The following is a 17,971-nucleotide window of genomic DNA, read 5'->3' on the forward strand; positions in this document are numbered from 1 at the left end:
CATCCTTCCTGCCAAGGGCTGAACAGAACCATCAGCATCAAGCTACAACCTCGCAAAACGTCATCAGCAATCAGGAAACTGGGTATCTGAAAGAAACGGGGCAACAACTCACATAAAAGAGGCTGCAAGAGAGGCAGGACATGACAGGAGGGGCCGAGTCAAAGAGGCAATAAAAAAAAATAAACCAAAGACATGTCAAAAAACACCCCACAAGTCATCGATAGGAAAAGATTTTCCATTTAATACTAGACTCTCTCAGGATTGAGATGCAGGCTTTTATGCAATTACATCCAATGTTAAAATTGGTAATACATAATTTACAAAGATTAACATCAAAACAATGATCTATTTAGATATGCTTTGTAAAAAGGAAATATATTAGCAGCATTTATTTTCAGCAATCACACAGCCTACACCCATGCAGACTAAGAGTTCATATCTATTTGCAATAATGTAGTGCTTCCTGGTCTTAAAACAGCGATCCTGGTGACACACTGGTCTTCTCATTATTATAAAATAACCGAAAAATAAAAAAAGTCATTAATTTCTACACCAGTAAGAAAAACAATTCTTTGCACTTACCTAACATTTGATTGTCTAAAAAACATTTTGTTTAGTCTTTCAACAAAAGAAAGATAAAATGACAGAGCTAGTGTCTCGCTTCTGTACGCACTTTATTTTTTAAAAACTTTTTAGTGTTTAACACCATTTGAGACAATGATTTCTGTTTTAAACTAAATGAGACAACTCAAGATTTTGGACATGCGATATTCCTACTACACGCACGAGTATTTTATACTCAGGGTTCCTGGTACTGTACAGTGCTTCTCTACAGTAAGAAAATATTCCAAACTATTTTCTTATTTCTTTTTTTTTTTAATAAAATATTTTTTCTCAAAGGGTTTTTTCCTTTCTTTTTTTTTTTTTTCTTTTTAAATCAACACATAAAGTTAATGGAATGAGTCATGTTCCACTAAGAGTAAAATAATTATAATAATAACAAGAATGTACATTAGGACAAGCTTGGTCCATTAAAAAGGAACATGTAACTACTGTATTGCTTTACATCCACGCAGCAGATATATACAACTTGGCACATTAAAAACTGGTTTTCTTATAAGAACATCTAAAACAGGACTGTATATGCATATGTACGTCTGAAAGACAAAAAAGCAAAGCCATTTTAAAGGGTCAGTGTATGCCTATCACCCCCTCCCTCTGCCACAACCTGGGCCGGACCCAGAGGCAGGTGACAGCTTTGTGGCTCCTCACACCAGGGAAGGTTATCGGTATAACGCGAGGGGTCCTGCTACAGCACTAGCTCGTGGTACACCACGTAAATCAAAATTTCATGCAGTGAGATTCAGTGCCTTGGCTCTTACTTTTGGGAATAATCATCTTCGTCAGGGCAGAGAGAGAGGGTGGTGCGAGATACACTGTCTCTTAATTTAAGAGACGGACATTTTAAGCTGTACAACCAGAACACAAGAATAGTGTTAGCAGTTGATATATTCTACAGTTCACAACAAATACTCGCTCTGAATACTGCTTGACGGTTCATGTAGTGAAGGTTTCCTTTTTTTTTTCCTTTTTCTTTTTCTTTTAACAGGTTTTAATTTGCACAACACACTAGACACACAAGAACCACAGCTTATCAAAAAAACCAACAGCAATGGTGTTGTCAGGATTTGACTTGCTTTATAAAACCTCTGCAGAAAAAAAGTGAAAAAAATCACACCCCGCCCCCTCCCCCCTCTACAATGCAGTACAAGTGCCTCAACCAACCAACTCTTGCTTTACTCCAGCGTGACTTTGGAAATTGCTCCTTGTCACAGATCAAAGGTACATGTGTGCACTGGCCGTTCCACGGTGAACATTTTGCACATTCGGGTACGTTTCTCTCTTCTTGGAACTTGTGCAAATCAGAGGCCACAACTTTAGGGCAGCCTTTAATTTTAAGCCACTGGGCCTTCACCCTCCCATCTGGATTTCATTCACCGGCATGGGCAATGGTGGTGCCAACAGTATCTTGTACAATCACAGGTTAATTGGTGAACGTGGGGAATATTCTCATCAGAGTAAGTCTGTCCTCATCCTTCTTACCTCCCCATCTTTTTTTTTTTTTTTTTTTTCCGCTGAGTGGGAATATCAAGCAAAATAAATTAAATTTGACCATCCTGGACAATAACCACGAGGTTTTTCTCAGTACCTAACATCAATACAAGGCACGCCCAACAACACACACACCATAAGAGCACTGCAGAGCAGGGCAGGGCAACCTGCCAACCCAGACATCTAAGTGCTAACTGTTTGTATATTTGTCAGTTTTCTGCTGCCCTCTTTTCCTTGGCTGGTGCACAAGAAGTTGGGCTCCTGCCCTCAGTTCTCAGCAGACCTTGTAGCAGACTCCAGACCACAACTTCCTCTCGTGGCATCACTTTCTGAAGCTGCTCTCTGGGATGGTGAGAGTGCGCCTCCTCAGTTTTCTTCCTGATCCTTCCTCCAGCAAGTAAGTGACATCAATAGCTGCAACAGACCACAGGCTATTGGTAAAGATGGTGACGCCAGGTACAGCTTTACTATTTCCTTACAGTTTTTTTCAAGGATGATTGCATCCATAGAGATATTCAAAACTCCACTGGACAAGCTGCTGAGTAACCCAATTTGTTTGAAGTTCGCCTTGCTTACAGGGGAGGATGATTAGACCTCAACCCAAATTACTCTATGAGGCTATGCATTATTATTTTGTGTTAGCTCCCAGAACATGAAAGAAAAAAGTGATTTACTGGTCTGAACGCAGCTCATCCTAGGTTTTAATTCTAATAGTTATCTAAGCTATCTCTAGATCACCCTGAGAAGCGTGTTACAGTATGATTACGTATACACAAACCAGTTTGTGGGAAGCATACGCCAGCAACCAAAGCACGAACTCTTTGAATACCACTGGCCTGTTAAAAGGATGACCTGTAGCAACATTCAGGTTGCTGGATCTCCACTGTCACAGCAGCTAATGATATTGCAATTAAAAACAAGGAACTACTTAACCAGGGCAACCACTGCACCATCATTCTACAATTTAGAAGTTACCCAGAACCCAACAGTAAGAACTATCACTAAAAGTCAAAAATTACTTCCTAAATTCTTTCGTCTTTCTTTGCATGTCTGTTATGTTTCTCAGTTGTAAACAAGGAGTAATGGGGGAATGTCCTCAGACAGTCTTTGTGGTTACTAAAAATACTATACAAAACAGTGTCAGTAGTAAGAAATTTCATATGAATTCAGAAAACTGCTACTGTTGCAAAAGAAAACATTACTGCAAAGAAAACTAATTATTAATAATGTCCACTAGCAAAATATTCAGACAAAAGTATTAATTTTATCAACACAGTCTGCAGTGAGCTAAAGAAAAAACAAAACAAAACAAAAAATCAAACTACAGAAGAAATGCTCTTGTGTAACCACAGCATAAAATCTCACCGTTTTTCCCTGGGATTTTCTCTAAGAGGGTTAGCAGGATTTGATTAAGTCTCTCTCTGAATATGCCGCCTCTCCTCTGGAGTGCACAGCTGCCTTGTGTCAGAATTGCCTTCTTCCACCTTTTTATCAGTTTCACAGGTCTCACTAGAGACTGCCTCTTTTTCTGGCTCCTCTGTGCTAGGCACCTCACTTGAAGTTTGCTCTTGGTTTCCTAATACATCCTCAATAAGTGGAAGAGAATCTTCTTCTTGGTTTAAGTCTTTGATCTGTGTTTTTGAGCGATCTGTTTTCCAGGATGATCTGGCAGGAAAAGAAGAGTTTAAATACCAAATTTTTTCAGACACTTACCTGAAAGGTGAATTACTAGAGAGTCAAGGACTCCTCAATAGGTAGGAGACTTTCTGGAATCTCCGTCATTTTACTTAATAATACATGCATTCAAACCTAGCAGATCTATGGGAGGATATAGGCCTATAACCTCATTTGCATAAGGTCAAATGCAGTCTTTCAAAAAACAATTCCTTTTTAATTTCAATTTGTAAATATTTTCATTTGCCAAAACAGGTGAGCACAACACATACTGATGTTTTTTCTTCAACTACCATGGTTCCTGGTAAGTACCTGTAAAGTCTCTAACAGAACTGAGAGAATGCACTGGCCCTGGCTGTTATTACAAGGAATATGTGGTCAGTCTATTCAGTGACTGATCTCCCTCCTGTGCTGGGCTATGCCTTCTCCCACATTCAGCTGCTTCTGCTAACTTTCAAAATGGCTTCTGTACTTTCCTGACTAATAAGCATATTATTAAGGAACACCAAGGCTGGTTCTATATTCCCTCTCTTTCCCCTCATTCCCTTTTCTTTCTCTGAAAGTTCAGAGAATTGCTTTAAAGAATTTAAGTTTATTATTTCCACAGCACCCAGGAAAACGGGTAGGAAGAACACTGGACACTTGACAAGCAAACAGGATCTATCCCATCTCTTCTCAGCCAACGATCTGGTAGGTAAGACTTACCGGCCTCCATTTCTCTTGTAGTTGTCTGGTACATAATGAGGCTATAACAACAATAAAGATTATGGTTAATACTGAATAAACTTCACAGTGGAAGGAAGTGCTGGTCTAGTGTTATGGAAGTACCAATACAGGACTTGCCTATCTGGCACTTTGCATATGCCAGTGCATGGCTGGTGTTATCTCACACATTAGACAAATCCAAAGGAGAAGGGATAAAAACCTCATGTAATAGGGATAAATTAGAGCCAGACTTGCTATCTGATTCTTTTTATCTTCTAAATAAATTTTAAGCCATAGACCATTATGAAAAAAATACTCTTTACTTTTTGCACAGCACAAGTTCGGAGCCTTCTCGAAATTCACTATAAGAATCTCTCTGCTCCCGAAGAAAAGTGCTTACTTGCAGAAAATCTGCCACATCTGATACCTCAAAACTCAAGAGACAAAGTAGTGTTGTGTAGGAGGATGTACACAACGAAGAGTTGCTACTCCCACAGAATAGAGGAAAATAAGACTGAAATGAACGGACAATCAGATGCAGCATGGTAAGGCAAGGTGTACTTCATGATCAGGCCACCTACCTATTCGGCAGCTGTTTTTCGATAAGACATCCATTTTCAGTGATTATTATATAAGAAAGCAAGTGGTATGTCATTTGATAAAGCAGAGAAATGGAAATAAGAAAATTCTGCTTTTCTGTATTTGGAATTCAAATGTACTGCTGAAAAGCATTTTATAGGCAAAGTTTATTAAAATATCGAGCAATTATATCAAAGGAAAGAAAGCCTGACACAGACTGGCTAACAAACTCACACTGGACTATATGCCGTGTGGTTCTCTGAAACATATAAAATTATTTTAGAGCTGCAGAATTGCTGCCCAAAAGTGAATTTTAAGATTTCCTCTGTTCAGGAATGACTTGCATGAAATTACCATCTAGATTTCTGTCAGAAACCAACATCTCCAAACTTCCACATCACTATTTGTTTGCCTCAACATCTGTTTGCCTTTCAGTTGCATATTCTGTGTCTACAGTCAATTTTTATTTCCAAACTTTTTTTCTAGCCAACTATTCATCCAGTCTGTGTATGCTTGTGTGTCATTTTCCTCAGGTTTACAATCCTTCATTCATAAACAGAGAGGCAGGGGCTTCCGAAAAATATGTCCAGCCTTCTGGTAAAAAAAATAAGGAAGCTACAAGAAGAAACACTTACTGAGAAGTCTCTCTTGGGTGTGAGTTTCTTGGGGAAGTGGTCAAAGGCATAGGGCTTGGTGCAGACAGGATAACGATTCCGGTGGATCTTGTAGAAGAGATGAGCAGATTTATCAAGGCGGTAATCACAAATATATACATCCTGCTCCTTCACACCTTTTGGCCTCCCTGCAGTTTCAAAACGAAGTACATATGAAAAAAATATTAATCAGATTCAAGAGAAGACAGACAGGATACCAGAACAAAGCCATACACAGTGTCAGAAATATGGGCTTTAGGGTGTTAAGTGGGATGGCAGGTATCGTTACGATTCTGAATCAAGGGGAACAAACGCTGGACACATTCCTAGTTCAAATGTAAGAGAAAAACCTGTAGATTCCAACCAAATAATTCCAAACCTATTTTTACCACCATCACAGTCTCTTCCTTATGCACTGCAATACAACCCTGCTGCTGTCTCCTCAGTACTGCCCCTTGTGCAGCAGAAACCACTGTTCAGTGGTGAGGCAATAGCGCCTCCTCAGCTCTGATACCCTGTAAACATTGGCTACTGCCTTTTTGCAGCACTAACTATTTTAGCATACTTCCCAAATTTAATTTCTCATCCTATTAAGTTTCCTTACCTTTGCAGTAGGTGTATAGGTCAAGAACACAGCACGTTCCCACAACAGCCTCTAAGGGGATAATTTCATACAATGGCACCCGGAACAGCTCATTGTGATAAAACTTTCGAGAAGGGGAATGATGTGTTTCATGTGGACGGAAATAATGATGACCAAATGCAAACCGCTCCTCTCTGCTCGAAGATGTGTAGGTAAGAGAAGAGAACAAACAGAAGAAAAAAAGACTATTTCTATAAACCTGTGATACAACTTTACCTAATGCCCTCCATTTAATTTTGAACTATCTACCTTGTACTTTGCAATCGCTGTGATGAAAGGCAAACTTACATGAATATAACACTTTCAACTTTATCCCCTTCAGCAAGTGGAAATATTCCTATTGTGATTTTTATGAACACAGCAGACTTACCATGCTGCTATCAATGGGGCATAAGCATTTAATCATGTTACAGTGGCTTAGCAAGTCAGTGATCATTAGCTGAGCCAATTCAGCTGTCAGTGTGTATTCTCAGCCTATTCCAACAGTGAAGGAAATGTATCAACTTATATCTCTTATCCCTTGCTTACACCTCCAACTTTATATGTTTTACTTCACGGTTGTGGAACACATGCAGAGACAAGTGGGAAATCATCACGTCTTTGTAACTTAACCATGTTCAGTCCCGCATTTTTAAGCTATAACAAGACTTCCACAAAATTACTGTATTTTGACAGGTAGGTATATGGAATGTCTCAAATTCAAAAGATGCCTTGAACATACTTCTCATTTTTCCAGAGTTTTTCAATGCGGAAAATATCGAGTTTCTCCCTGTTGATGTGGGACAGCAGCCGATATGACTGCCGGACAGGGTGTCCATCTGGAGTTCTACGGCTGTCTCTCATCAGGTAAACACAATCACCTGGCAATAGGCACAAAATACACACCTGTAACTTCCCATCAGTCCAGCACACCAAAAATAGAGGAGTAAATGGTTTCATTAAAACTAACATGACAGAGCTACCTAACATTGAATTGCAGAGTGATACAAAACCAATCCAGAGCCAGTAAAAGGAGGAAAGGTGACCCTCATCATTTCCAGAAAAACTTTACTAGCAAAGAACTAAACATAACTTGAACTGCATGCCCACACTGAAAATAGTAACGTGTAACGAATCCAGATAAATTATGGCAGGACATGTAACAAAATAAGTTTTTATAATGACAGTATGTACAAATTAGTGATAGCTGCAATGTTTAAAGAATAAGACTTTAAGAGGTCCACTGACCAGAGACTGAAGAACCCTCACTTATTTACAGGGATTCAATCACAGTAAAGTGTGCACTCACACGTCAGGCAGTTGGACGCTTTTCAGCCTTGTTCATTGAAAACATGAGGAGTTCTCAAGCTTGGAACTTGAAGACAGACTAATTCAATTGTTCAGACAACTCCCTGGCAGTGAAGGCAGACTGACATAAAGAAATGCTATCCTCCCATAAGCCTTTTCAGTCTTATCACAAGATCAGCCTCTTCCTAATACACAACATGCAGGAAAAATGTCACAGTCTATGCATACTGCAACTGCAGGCCTGATGGTCACTACGGTCTCTTTTGCCTTGCAATCTGCAAATTGCAAATTGCATGACCTTATGGAAACCAGAGACAGAAAAAAACTGTTTCAACTCTGCAACTGAATCACAGCAATTACTATAGGCAAATGTCATGCTTCAGAACCTTTGGCGGAGAACTCGAGATCAGCAAAGAATCCATGTTTTTTCCCCTTTTTCTACTGTAATGTGTATTACTTCCTAGCACCTTCCGGGCATAGCCTTGCTCAATCTATTCCCTGTAACTTCACAGGCACTGTTGGGGCCTAACTGTTGGTGGCAGTTCAGTCTCCTTTGTCCTCTGCTGATGATACACGGAGTTTAGCCATGTAAGCTAACTTTTTTCTAATTAATCACCAATCAAGCCCTATAAAATTAGAGGTATGTGGTTTTGTCATGACAAAAACGACCTTAACACTATAAATGACTGGAAGTTGACACAAAAAGAGCTAAAACATAACTAAATGAAACAGATTACAGAAATGCTGATGCAACCCTAGAAAGACAGTTATTCTCCAGCTGGCAACCCAGCAAAAAACCATGAGATGGGAACACCAAATGGCTGAGCTATAGACAAGACAGAGAATGCAGAGCAATGTTGAGGAAGAATGAGGGAATGTAAATTCTAGAATGCTGCAGAGGATAAAGAATGCACTGTACCTTGTTTTCTGTTTTTGTTTTTTTTAATTCTCCACTTTCCTGAGGACTCCTATTCCCCCCTAGCAATCACGCCAACTGGTTTCATTCATTCAAGAGCATTTCTCTTAAGAACAATACAGGATTCTTTCTAACCTTGTATGTATCTGAAGAATGATGTTTAAAAAAAAATCAGTGATCTTCTTTGCCTTTACTTCTAAATGTTAACTACTGGAAGATGACTCTACATCTTTCTTCTTTGGCCAGAAGCAGAAACCTATCTGTGTTAAAGGTAATTAATGTTTCTTCGTCAACCAGTCTGTGAGAACTCAGGTTCCTTACTATTTGTCACCCCCATGCTAGCACAGGGGGCAGCTTTCTACTTCTAAAAAGATAAAAACACTTAAAACGAGGCGATGCCAGAAATCTGTGTACTCTTATCTGATGGAAATCATGGTAGACACCAAAGTAAGCACATACCTTGGCGCAGCAACAGATCATCCCGTAACAAGCATATGTAGTAAACGCAGCCAGGCTGGGCATAATGGGGACGAGGAATCATGGGAACCTCCTGGAGGAGAAAAGAAAAAGAAAGGAAATGTTAAGACAGCCACCATAATCAGCGCAGAACCGGGTCTGATATCCTTTTTGAAATACGCAGACGTGGCTACAGAAGAACTGACACTTAACATGACTAAATGTAATCCAAGGAAGCTACATTATAAAGTAAAAATCTCACAATGGCCTTGCCAATGTCACTAAATATAAACGAAAAAACTGCTTCAATTGGTAACTGTAGTAATGAAGAAATATTTTTTTACTCTGTTCACAGATCGAGGTTCACACTGCTCACACAAGTAGTGTTCAACGTCAGAATTCACACCCATACAGTCGCAATGCTGCCACACCTAGAAAAATAGATGCATCCCAATTAGAAATTCTTGTGATATATTTTATTTATAAATTGTACTTTCTCAAAAAGTATTAAGGAAAGCATGAAAATAAGCTTCACAAAGGAAATTCAAGACCTTCTCTGAACTATTTCATACTGCGTAAGAAGACAGCTAAGATCTCCATGCAACTCTTTATGTAAAAGCCCGTAATTGTTGAAATTCTGCTTGACCAAAGACAGGAGTTCTGGCAGTTTCAAGAAGTGCTAGCTACTCTATACAGAAATGCAAATTGCATTTCCTCTTTGAAAACAGTATCTCTCAATTCTTCTGGAGAGGAAATGAAGTTCTGAAGAGGTAATTTGGGCTATTATTAGTGATGCAGAGGCTGCTGGTAGAAGTTCCACTGGTTATAGTGAATAGAAAAAGAGCTCCATTTTGTGTTCCCATGCCTCACCATGCACTTTTCACACTGGATCATGAGTCCTTCATCTTTGTAAAGGCCACAAATGCAACGGATCACATCCTCATCCTTCTCATGACCATTTTCTTTTTCGCAGACAGATGTCTCACTGCTGTCAGCTTCACTTGCTGTTTCTCCCACTATTTCATCAATTTGGGCAGATGCCTCATGACGAGCATTATAATACGCTTTCCGTAGCCGGCATACATCACGCCCAGTTGGAGACTTTCTGCCATAGTATTTCTGAATAAAAACAAAACAAAGAAACAAAAACCTTTGTATGTGTTTGGTTTCCCCCTGCAGGTTCCATGTTTTTGCGCATTTCTCCTGTTTGTACACACTCTTGAAGGTGCATCCACCCATGTGGTAACACGACTGTACACCTACTTCCTTTACTTTGAACCGCAGGTCCATGTATCTTAACGTATGACACTAAAGGACAATTTACTTCTCCCCAAAAGTACTGAAATTTCATTAGGCTAGCTATTGATGCATGTCCTTTACTTTCTATTCGTCTGACCTAAGGCAAACAAAAGCACTAAGAATAAGCTGAAGTACATTAATTATCAATGTCTGTTCATCAGAAAAGGATTATCAGAAGTTCCCCTTCTCTAAAATATTTTTTCTTCTTTCATTACTCTAAGTCAGCAAGAGCATTAAACTAGGATATATTCCCAGTATCTATGCAACAGCCTTAAGGCTAGAGGGAGCCTCACCTCTGCATTCCGGAAGACCTTCAGCATGTCTCCATCAAAAGCCTCCACAGTTTTATAATAGCCAGTCAAGATCTGTTTCTCAATGGTGGCAAGGTCCAACGGGTCAGAGATCTTTTCATAATAGTCTGCGTTTCTAAAATGGGAACGTATGCAGAATGTCAATTTCACCAGCATTTCAAATGTATGCAAATCCCTTATAGAAAACCATGGGTTGCTCTGAGAAGCAAATACTTACTTTTTCTTTGGGGGTAGGTTGAGGAGGGGAGCTGCAAGAGCCTGCCTGGAGGAATCTGTAACGGGAACACACAGTTTAGCAACACTTACTTGAATAAAACTTAAAAAAAAAAAAGAACTAACTAACTATATTCTATCCATGTTTAAAAGAAAGGCTGTTCAGGGAACTGATATGGAGTTTGTTTCAAGAAGCTGGTTGCTGTACTCTGGATATATCAAAATGGAGGGCAGTTTCCTTGCAGTTCAGTAAATTGTACCATTTTGCTAAACTACTGAAAAATCAGTTTAAAAGCATAGCAACACCTGCAGATTCTGGTGTCAGAGGAAGGGGTTGAGGATAACATTGGTAGCAGGAGAAAGGAAAAAAAAAAAGCAAGAGGTTATTTAAAGTCCTGACATAAACTCTTTTTTCTATTATTTCATATTCAGAGAGTTCATTGTTCCAGAGGCTGAAAAACATCTCTGCGGAGATTTTTCAGGAACACCACATCACCTTCACCTTTGTAGGATATGATGCTATCACATATTTCCTTGAAGATCTGTGCTAGGCGGGCAGCACGAGCCACTTCAATATTCTCTTCAGCTGCAGCCAAGCGTCGTGTTCTCACAGAGCGGGCGGTCTGAAGGGCTGAAAACTGGGTCATGAAGACGTCTGAAAGAGAGCAAAAAAGAATTATGTCTAAACAAGAATTTACTTGAAGATCAAATTACAGTGTCTTTTCTGATCCAGCAAGTCCATCACCAATTATTAAAATTAACTTTTTTTAAAGCTACTATAATAGTAAAAGATTATTTTCACAAGTAAGTTCTCTCACTGCTTATAGCTCATCCAAATGGTTAAGAAGGTTACTAAAGTATTTTATGTTGCTGGAGCAAACGTAGCATGTCACTAAATTCACTCAAAATACTCATTTCCCAACTTCTCGTGTACCTTACAGTGGGGACCAAATCCTGCACAGCAGTGAAGATTATGGCGCTACGAACAAAGGGCTATTTTGAAACAGTATTAATACATTCATTCCAATACCTATGTTTTGTCCCATTCCCAAAACTGAATGCCAAAAAGCTTTCTTCTCTAAAGGCCTAATTCGTAAGAAAAAAGCATTAATTATTTCAGAGGAAATTGCAGAATCCCCTAATGCAAAAATACATTGAAAATATAAAAAAAAAAGTCTGTCTTATCCTGCTATGTAAATATAAGAGCATACATACACAACTACACACATATGTATTTTTTATCTGTAGGGCATTCCCTGTGTGCATTACAATAGACACATTGATCCTGTAGGAAGGCTAACTTTGATTTACATACAGAACTTAAGCTCTTCTTGGACATATCACATAGGATCTCAAAGGAGAAGAGTAGCAACATGAGGAACCTGTGCTGGCCTTACCAGATTTAATGTTGCCATCATCCCGACAGATTCCATTCCAGCGGTTGTATAATGATGCAGTATGGATATTATCACTGACATGCTTCACTTCCTCTTGTTTTTGTCGAATCTTTTCCCAGTTTCGTACCAAAAACACATGGTGTTTTAACACAAAATTTCTATATGAATTTTAAAAAAAACAGCATTCAGGAATCACATTCTCTGTAATTAATACCTTAACGTGGCAAAAAAGAGATATTCAGACATAAGCTTCTCATGTCAGTGGTGAGAAATGCCATCCTAACTCGTTAAAGAAGAACCAAGAACTTCTTACTCAGACATTCAGCGATGCCCTACCTTTTAGAAAATATCAGTTCAACATTTGCACTGCCCCTCAATTTCTGAGGAAAAAAACACCACCACCACCACCACTGAAATCATTCCCTACCTTTCTCTGTTAGACATGGGCTTCATCTGAAGCTGTGGCGTCAGCCTTGTTGGTGTGTTCACGCTTTCACTGGGTTCCTCTGGCATGTGGCCCCTCTGGAAAACAGATCATTCTAATAGACAGGAAAAACTGTGCCAAGAACCTAGCAAACCAGTAAAAGTAGTTTCTGAGACAGAAATCGTAGTATTTCTTTTACATTTAAAATACACTTTTTTTTAGTATGATATCACAAACTGATTTCTTACTAACTTTTATCCATGAAAGAAGCTGTCTTTACTACTTACTCTCTTTTTTAGTTTGTGCTTTGACTTCCTTTTCTCTTTTGACCGTCCAGTCCTTCTGTGAGTGCTCACAGGCTGGTTGCTTTTGCTTGCAAGTCCATTCATTCGTTGACTTTTACCTCCAATTATTCCTCTGCATTTGTCAAAACCACACTTGCAGAGTTGCTTTGGAAAAAAGAAAAGTTACTTTAAATAAAACCCGAAACACTTGGATTATCTCTCAGCATTAAAACCCGTTCTATTAAATACAACACAATAGGTTTTGCTAATTGACCTTCAACTCTGCTGAACTGTTTGTCTTTGGTAAATTTTTTCAAGGTCTTGCATTGTGATCCTTACCTGTTTTTCAACATTAAATGAGTGAAAATTGTAGTCATAAGTCAATTCAGTACCAGCAGGCATGTCTTTAAGTGCATACAATCCAATCCGGTAAACACCATTAACAGACCTGCAGAGAAAATATAATGAAATATTCCAAATAATTAAAATGAAAATTGTCTTTGTCCACATAGTGGAAGTGTTGGAGACAGGAAACAATACTTCTGCCATGCTCAGGAGTACTCTTGTTCTTCATTTGACCTGTTCTCTTGTTTCTGTCTCTTACAACAAACTTTGAAAGCCACCAAAACTCAATGTTATGTTTATAAAGAGCGGGAAGTTGTGCTACAAATAGAGAAGCTACAAACTGTATTAGCTAATATGGCTAATCCACTTATCAACTCAGGCCCTCACCACAAATCAAAAGCTTACACTGAACGTTTCACCTCATTTCACAAAACGCGCCAAAATTTACTGTCTCTCTGATTCTTTCACTGATTTTTTGTGTTGGATTCTAATATTTAAAACTTAATTACTATTGCTTAAAACTACTAGAATCATCTGAGAATCACAAGCTTCCCTGCTATACTACCACTATAGCTGATCCCTATTACAACCATCTGCTTTTTCACTCTGAATTTCTCAGAAGCCCTTCCTACTAGCCTGGCACTCAATTTATTCTGCTAACATAGTACTGATACGACACAGGGTGTGCTGAAATCAGACCATTCCCCCGTTCATATGCTTTAAAAACATATCTGAATTGCCAGACAGAAAGGGTCTGGCTGGGACGGAGTTAGCTTCTTCACAGCACCCTGTAAGGTGCCATGCTGTAGATCTGGTGCCAAAATAATGCTGGTAGCACACTAATGCTTTAGCTGTTGCTGAACAGTGTTTGCACAATGCCAAGACCTTATCTGTTTCTCTCTCTGACCCTACAGTGAATAGATGGTGTGTGTGTGCGTGCATGTATGTGTGTGTTTCACAAGAGGCTGGGAGGGGACACAACCAGGAAGATGACCTGAAATAACCAAAGAGATATTTCACGCCATATAATGTCATGCTCAGCAATAAAAAGGGATTGGAGGGTGTTCAGAAGGTTGGGCATCAGCCTGCCCATGGGAGGTGGTGAGCGATTACCTTTACATCACTTGCTTTGTCTTGTTTTCTTTCTCTCTGTCTTCTTCCACTTCTTTTTTAGTTACTGAACAATTTTATATCTACCCACAAGCTTTCTTGCTTTTACTCTTCCCTTCTTTTTACTCTTTGCACCAGGGGTGTGCAGGGGAACTGAGCAGCTGTGTGGTGCTTAGCTGCCTACCGGGATTAACCCACAACAGCAGAAGGAAAGAATACACACAGCGATTGTTTTATGGCATTACCTACTCTTCAAAATTTGTAGCAGGTTAACAGCACGACAAACAAAAATGTTGGATTTGCCTTGCCAGAAAACTTAGATCCTGTCTCCAAAATGTCCACTTGAAAACAATACTTCTCTTCTGCAATGCGAGCATGATAGTAAATATTTTTTACACCGTTCAGCTCGATCCCCCTATTTTTAGATCAGATTCTCTTAGATGATCTGGTTATCTATATTTTAGCCACTGCCATACCAGTCTCCCAGTAAACAGAATATATTTTTCTTACCATTTCTGCATCTCACAGTTAGGATTACAGCTGTGGTTGATAAAACGAGCCTCATTGCCCATACGATAACTATCTATCACCATTCCACTGTCTAAATTCAGGCAGTAATGATCACTGTGATTATGGTACTGTTCAATCATCCGGTTCCTATGAAGCAACACAGGAAAGTTATTTGTGATTCTCCTTCTTGCTGCAAAGCATACACGGAGTAACATAGGAATAGCACATTCAAGAATTCTGAGAGAGGGTTTTGAAGAAAAAACAATTGTAATTTTTATACTTTATAGAATCGTACACCTAGAGATGGAGGAAAACCATTATAATACCTATTTTTATAAGTCAAGGCCACTGACAGAGCTTGGATTAGAATTTAGAAATTTGCTCTTCTGGAATGCTCCCTTTTGGGTTCTGCAGATTATTTGTATACATTTCATGTTGATAACCTGTGTATGGAAGAGAAAATGCAAGTATACATTCTTCGACGTGTATATGTATGCATGTGTACAACAATCAGCTCCTCCCTTTCATTATCTGGGGTTGGACACAATTTCTGCAGTTACATCCATGGATTACAGCTACTTCTTTTTAGCAAGAGAGCAACAGTGACAAGAGAGTCAGTTGTGTCAACAGTTATCTCTGTATGAGGAGATCGGATTTGCCTTCTGACGGAGCTCTAAGACAAGCACATATGTCTCGCCAAACTAAATTATCCTCTGATGTTATGTAGTTAACAAGACTTGTAATTTGTTTCTTCCATTAGGTATTAGTGCTCCCACTTGTTCTTTTGTCTTCATACCTATCTGCGAAAGTTCATTTCTTTTTCTGCCCCATTCTGCCCCCTCGATTCTATTTTTCACAATTCAAATTCTGCACAGTACTCATGATATCAAATTCACATTCACTTGTGGCATTTGGCATTTACAGAGCAGATGTTGCATTCCATACACTAATCACTCCTCTATTTGACTGAGAAAAAGCTGGTTGATCAAGAAAGCTGAATTCTAAGCCTTCCTTCTGGTGGCAGTGACCAGAAAAGCATTCTTTTTTCTTTCCCTTATTCTCCCATTCATTTCTGTCTTAGGATTTCCCAACAATTATAATGGATGCTAAAGTCTTTTATTGAGCCTTACATGCTAAAATAGCAAATAAATATTTCTACCTGAATTCTTGCTCACTAACAACTTCTCCCAGATATTCAATGATAAACTGTCCTGCTTTCAGGGGTTCTTTGGTACGAATACCCCATCCTTTCTCCTCAGCCCGGAACCTTTCCAGGCACTGCACCCATTCGTGCCTCTGTATCCGCTGGTTACAACACTGTTCACCACAAGGGCACGTGTTTGGTGAACACTCCGCAAAGATCATCCTAAAATAAAGAACAAAGAAGCTGAAGGAAGACAAATAGAATACTCTTTAAACTATCACACAAGCAAAAAAACCTTCCTCTGTTAAGTAAAAGTTAATGAATAATTAAAATGCTTCTTGTTTTCGAGGCATAATTCACACAAAAATTCACACCCCGGCTCTCACTGATATTTAAAGAGCAAAATGTAGCTTTTATTGGGATATTCCTCTGAAGAAAAGGTAGAGGAATACCTGCAGTAGAATGTTACGTTTGCTCTTTAACAAAACCATTTTTTTTAAACAGGTTTGCATTCAGCACAACTCTTTTCTTAAAATATTATTAGTTTATGTGAAATAATACGTATGTTGAAATTCTCTTATAGTCAGTCAACCTGTTTCTAACCTGTTAAGACAGTCTTCCACACAGCCCTTTCCGTTGCCATCATCTGGTTTCTTACAATTGCAGGTAGTGGCCTCATAGCCAGAAAGAGGTTTGACATCCACATAGACATCTATAGAGGGGAGGGGAAAAGAAAAGGAGAGGGGGGAAATTCTTGCCAGGTGAAAAATGTAACTATCTAGAAATTTTTCAATCCACTTACGTAAAGCAAAAATAGAAGTTGGAAGTGTCTTTGTTAGGATGAAGAGCACAAAAGAAAGGAGGAGTGTTATGAAAATTCCAGTTGCACATTTTAGTAACAATAAGATTTTACTTACTAGAACGGATTTTTTTATAAAGCGGGACATCTGGCTTTTTATACAACTAAAAGAAAGAGAAAGAAAATTTTAATACATTGCATAACCGCATCTGTTAATCAAAAGAATCAGGGAAATTATGTCCTGTTAACATGTAAAGGTTTTGTAATCATTACTAGATAATTTGATTCTATGAAATATATCTGCATTCTCTTCTTTAGGCCCAGATTACATTTAGAAAGAGGTCATAGAAGTACCCAATCAAGTAGAAGTTATGCTTAATGAAGTAGCTAAGCAGTTTTTCTAACATACTGCTTATTCCCTCCGTAACATCTGAACAGAACAAGATGTTATCATGAGGACCAACTATTTTGGGATTATTCTGAGCAATGCTGTTTTTTTTCAATATTTAAAAGAAGAATAATTATTTAAAACTACTTTGGAGAAAGCATCTTTGGTGGAATTATCACATGCCAACATTTAAAAAAAAGTGAAAAAGTAAAATTAAGGTGGTAATCAAAACTGTGACTACAGGTAACAACCAAGAGAAATGAAGATTCATCTTCTAATTAGAAAAGCGTCCTCTGCAGATGCAGATGACTGGAGGGAAAAGGGAAATTCTTTCAGACAAACTTTAAGGAATAATTTCAAATTACTACATATATAACCCACGTACTGCACTAATAGCCTTCCATCAGTAACATACACGGCAGACAGGCATTGTACGAACTATACAAATGTTGTACAAACAAGACTATTCTGTAATGGTTTTCAATATTCTAGGTAGCTATGGAAAATGTCAAGGAAATAGATCATATGTATCCATTATTTATGCAATATTGAACAGATAAGTCAGGCAGATGTAGGCAATCTTCAGTACATGGCAAGAAACTGTCCTCAGCTAAAATGTCAAGAGCTATCATTACTTTAAGATTACATTTTGGTGGTATTTCAAAAGGTAGCTGGAGCCACAACCACCTGGGAATTTGTCTTGCTCATTCACATGCTTAAGC

The 17,971-nt window shown here is 38.7% G+C and overlaps 1 protein-coding gene across 1 annotated transcript in view; it reads right to left on the reverse strand.

Annotated features, from left to right (window-relative positions):
* Positions 1-219: 219 nt before the first annotated feature.
* The window catches only part of ASH1L (ASH1 like histone lysine methyltransferase), a 59,059-nt gene continuing 41,307 nt past the window's right edge, over positions 220-17,971 (reverse strand). Inside the window, 21 exon segments of the mRNA XM_040538693.1 lie at positions 220-2,526; positions 3,478-3,539; positions 3,541-3,777; positions 4,492-4,532; positions 5,706-5,872; positions 6,328-6,500; positions 7,088-7,226; positions 9,029-9,119; positions 9,370-9,456; positions 9,896-10,144; positions 10,618-10,750; positions 10,853-10,907; positions 11,351-11,503; positions 12,246-12,403; positions 12,673-12,767; positions 12,957-13,118; positions 13,293-13,401; positions 14,919-15,065; positions 16,078-16,284; positions 16,666-16,774; positions 16,980-17,025. Of these exon segments, the coding sequence (XP_040394627.1) occupies positions 2,435-2,526; positions 3,478-3,539; positions 3,541-3,777; positions 4,492-4,532; positions 5,706-5,872; positions 6,328-6,500; positions 7,088-7,226; positions 9,029-9,119; positions 9,370-9,456; positions 9,896-10,144; positions 10,618-10,750; positions 10,853-10,907; positions 11,351-11,503; positions 12,246-12,403; positions 12,673-12,767; positions 12,957-13,118; positions 13,293-13,401; positions 14,919-15,065; positions 16,078-16,284; positions 16,666-16,774; positions 16,980-17,025 (2,712 nt within the window). The 3' untranslated portion in view covers positions 220-2,434.

This window comes from Cygnus olor, chromosome 28, assembly GCF_009769625.2.
Source record: "Cygnus olor isolate bCygOlo1 chromosome 28, bCygOlo1.pri.v2, whole genome shotgun sequence".
In the NCBI taxonomy this organism is placed as follows: domain Eukaryota; kingdom Metazoa; phylum Chordata; class Aves; order Anseriformes; family Anatidae; genus Cygnus; species Cygnus olor.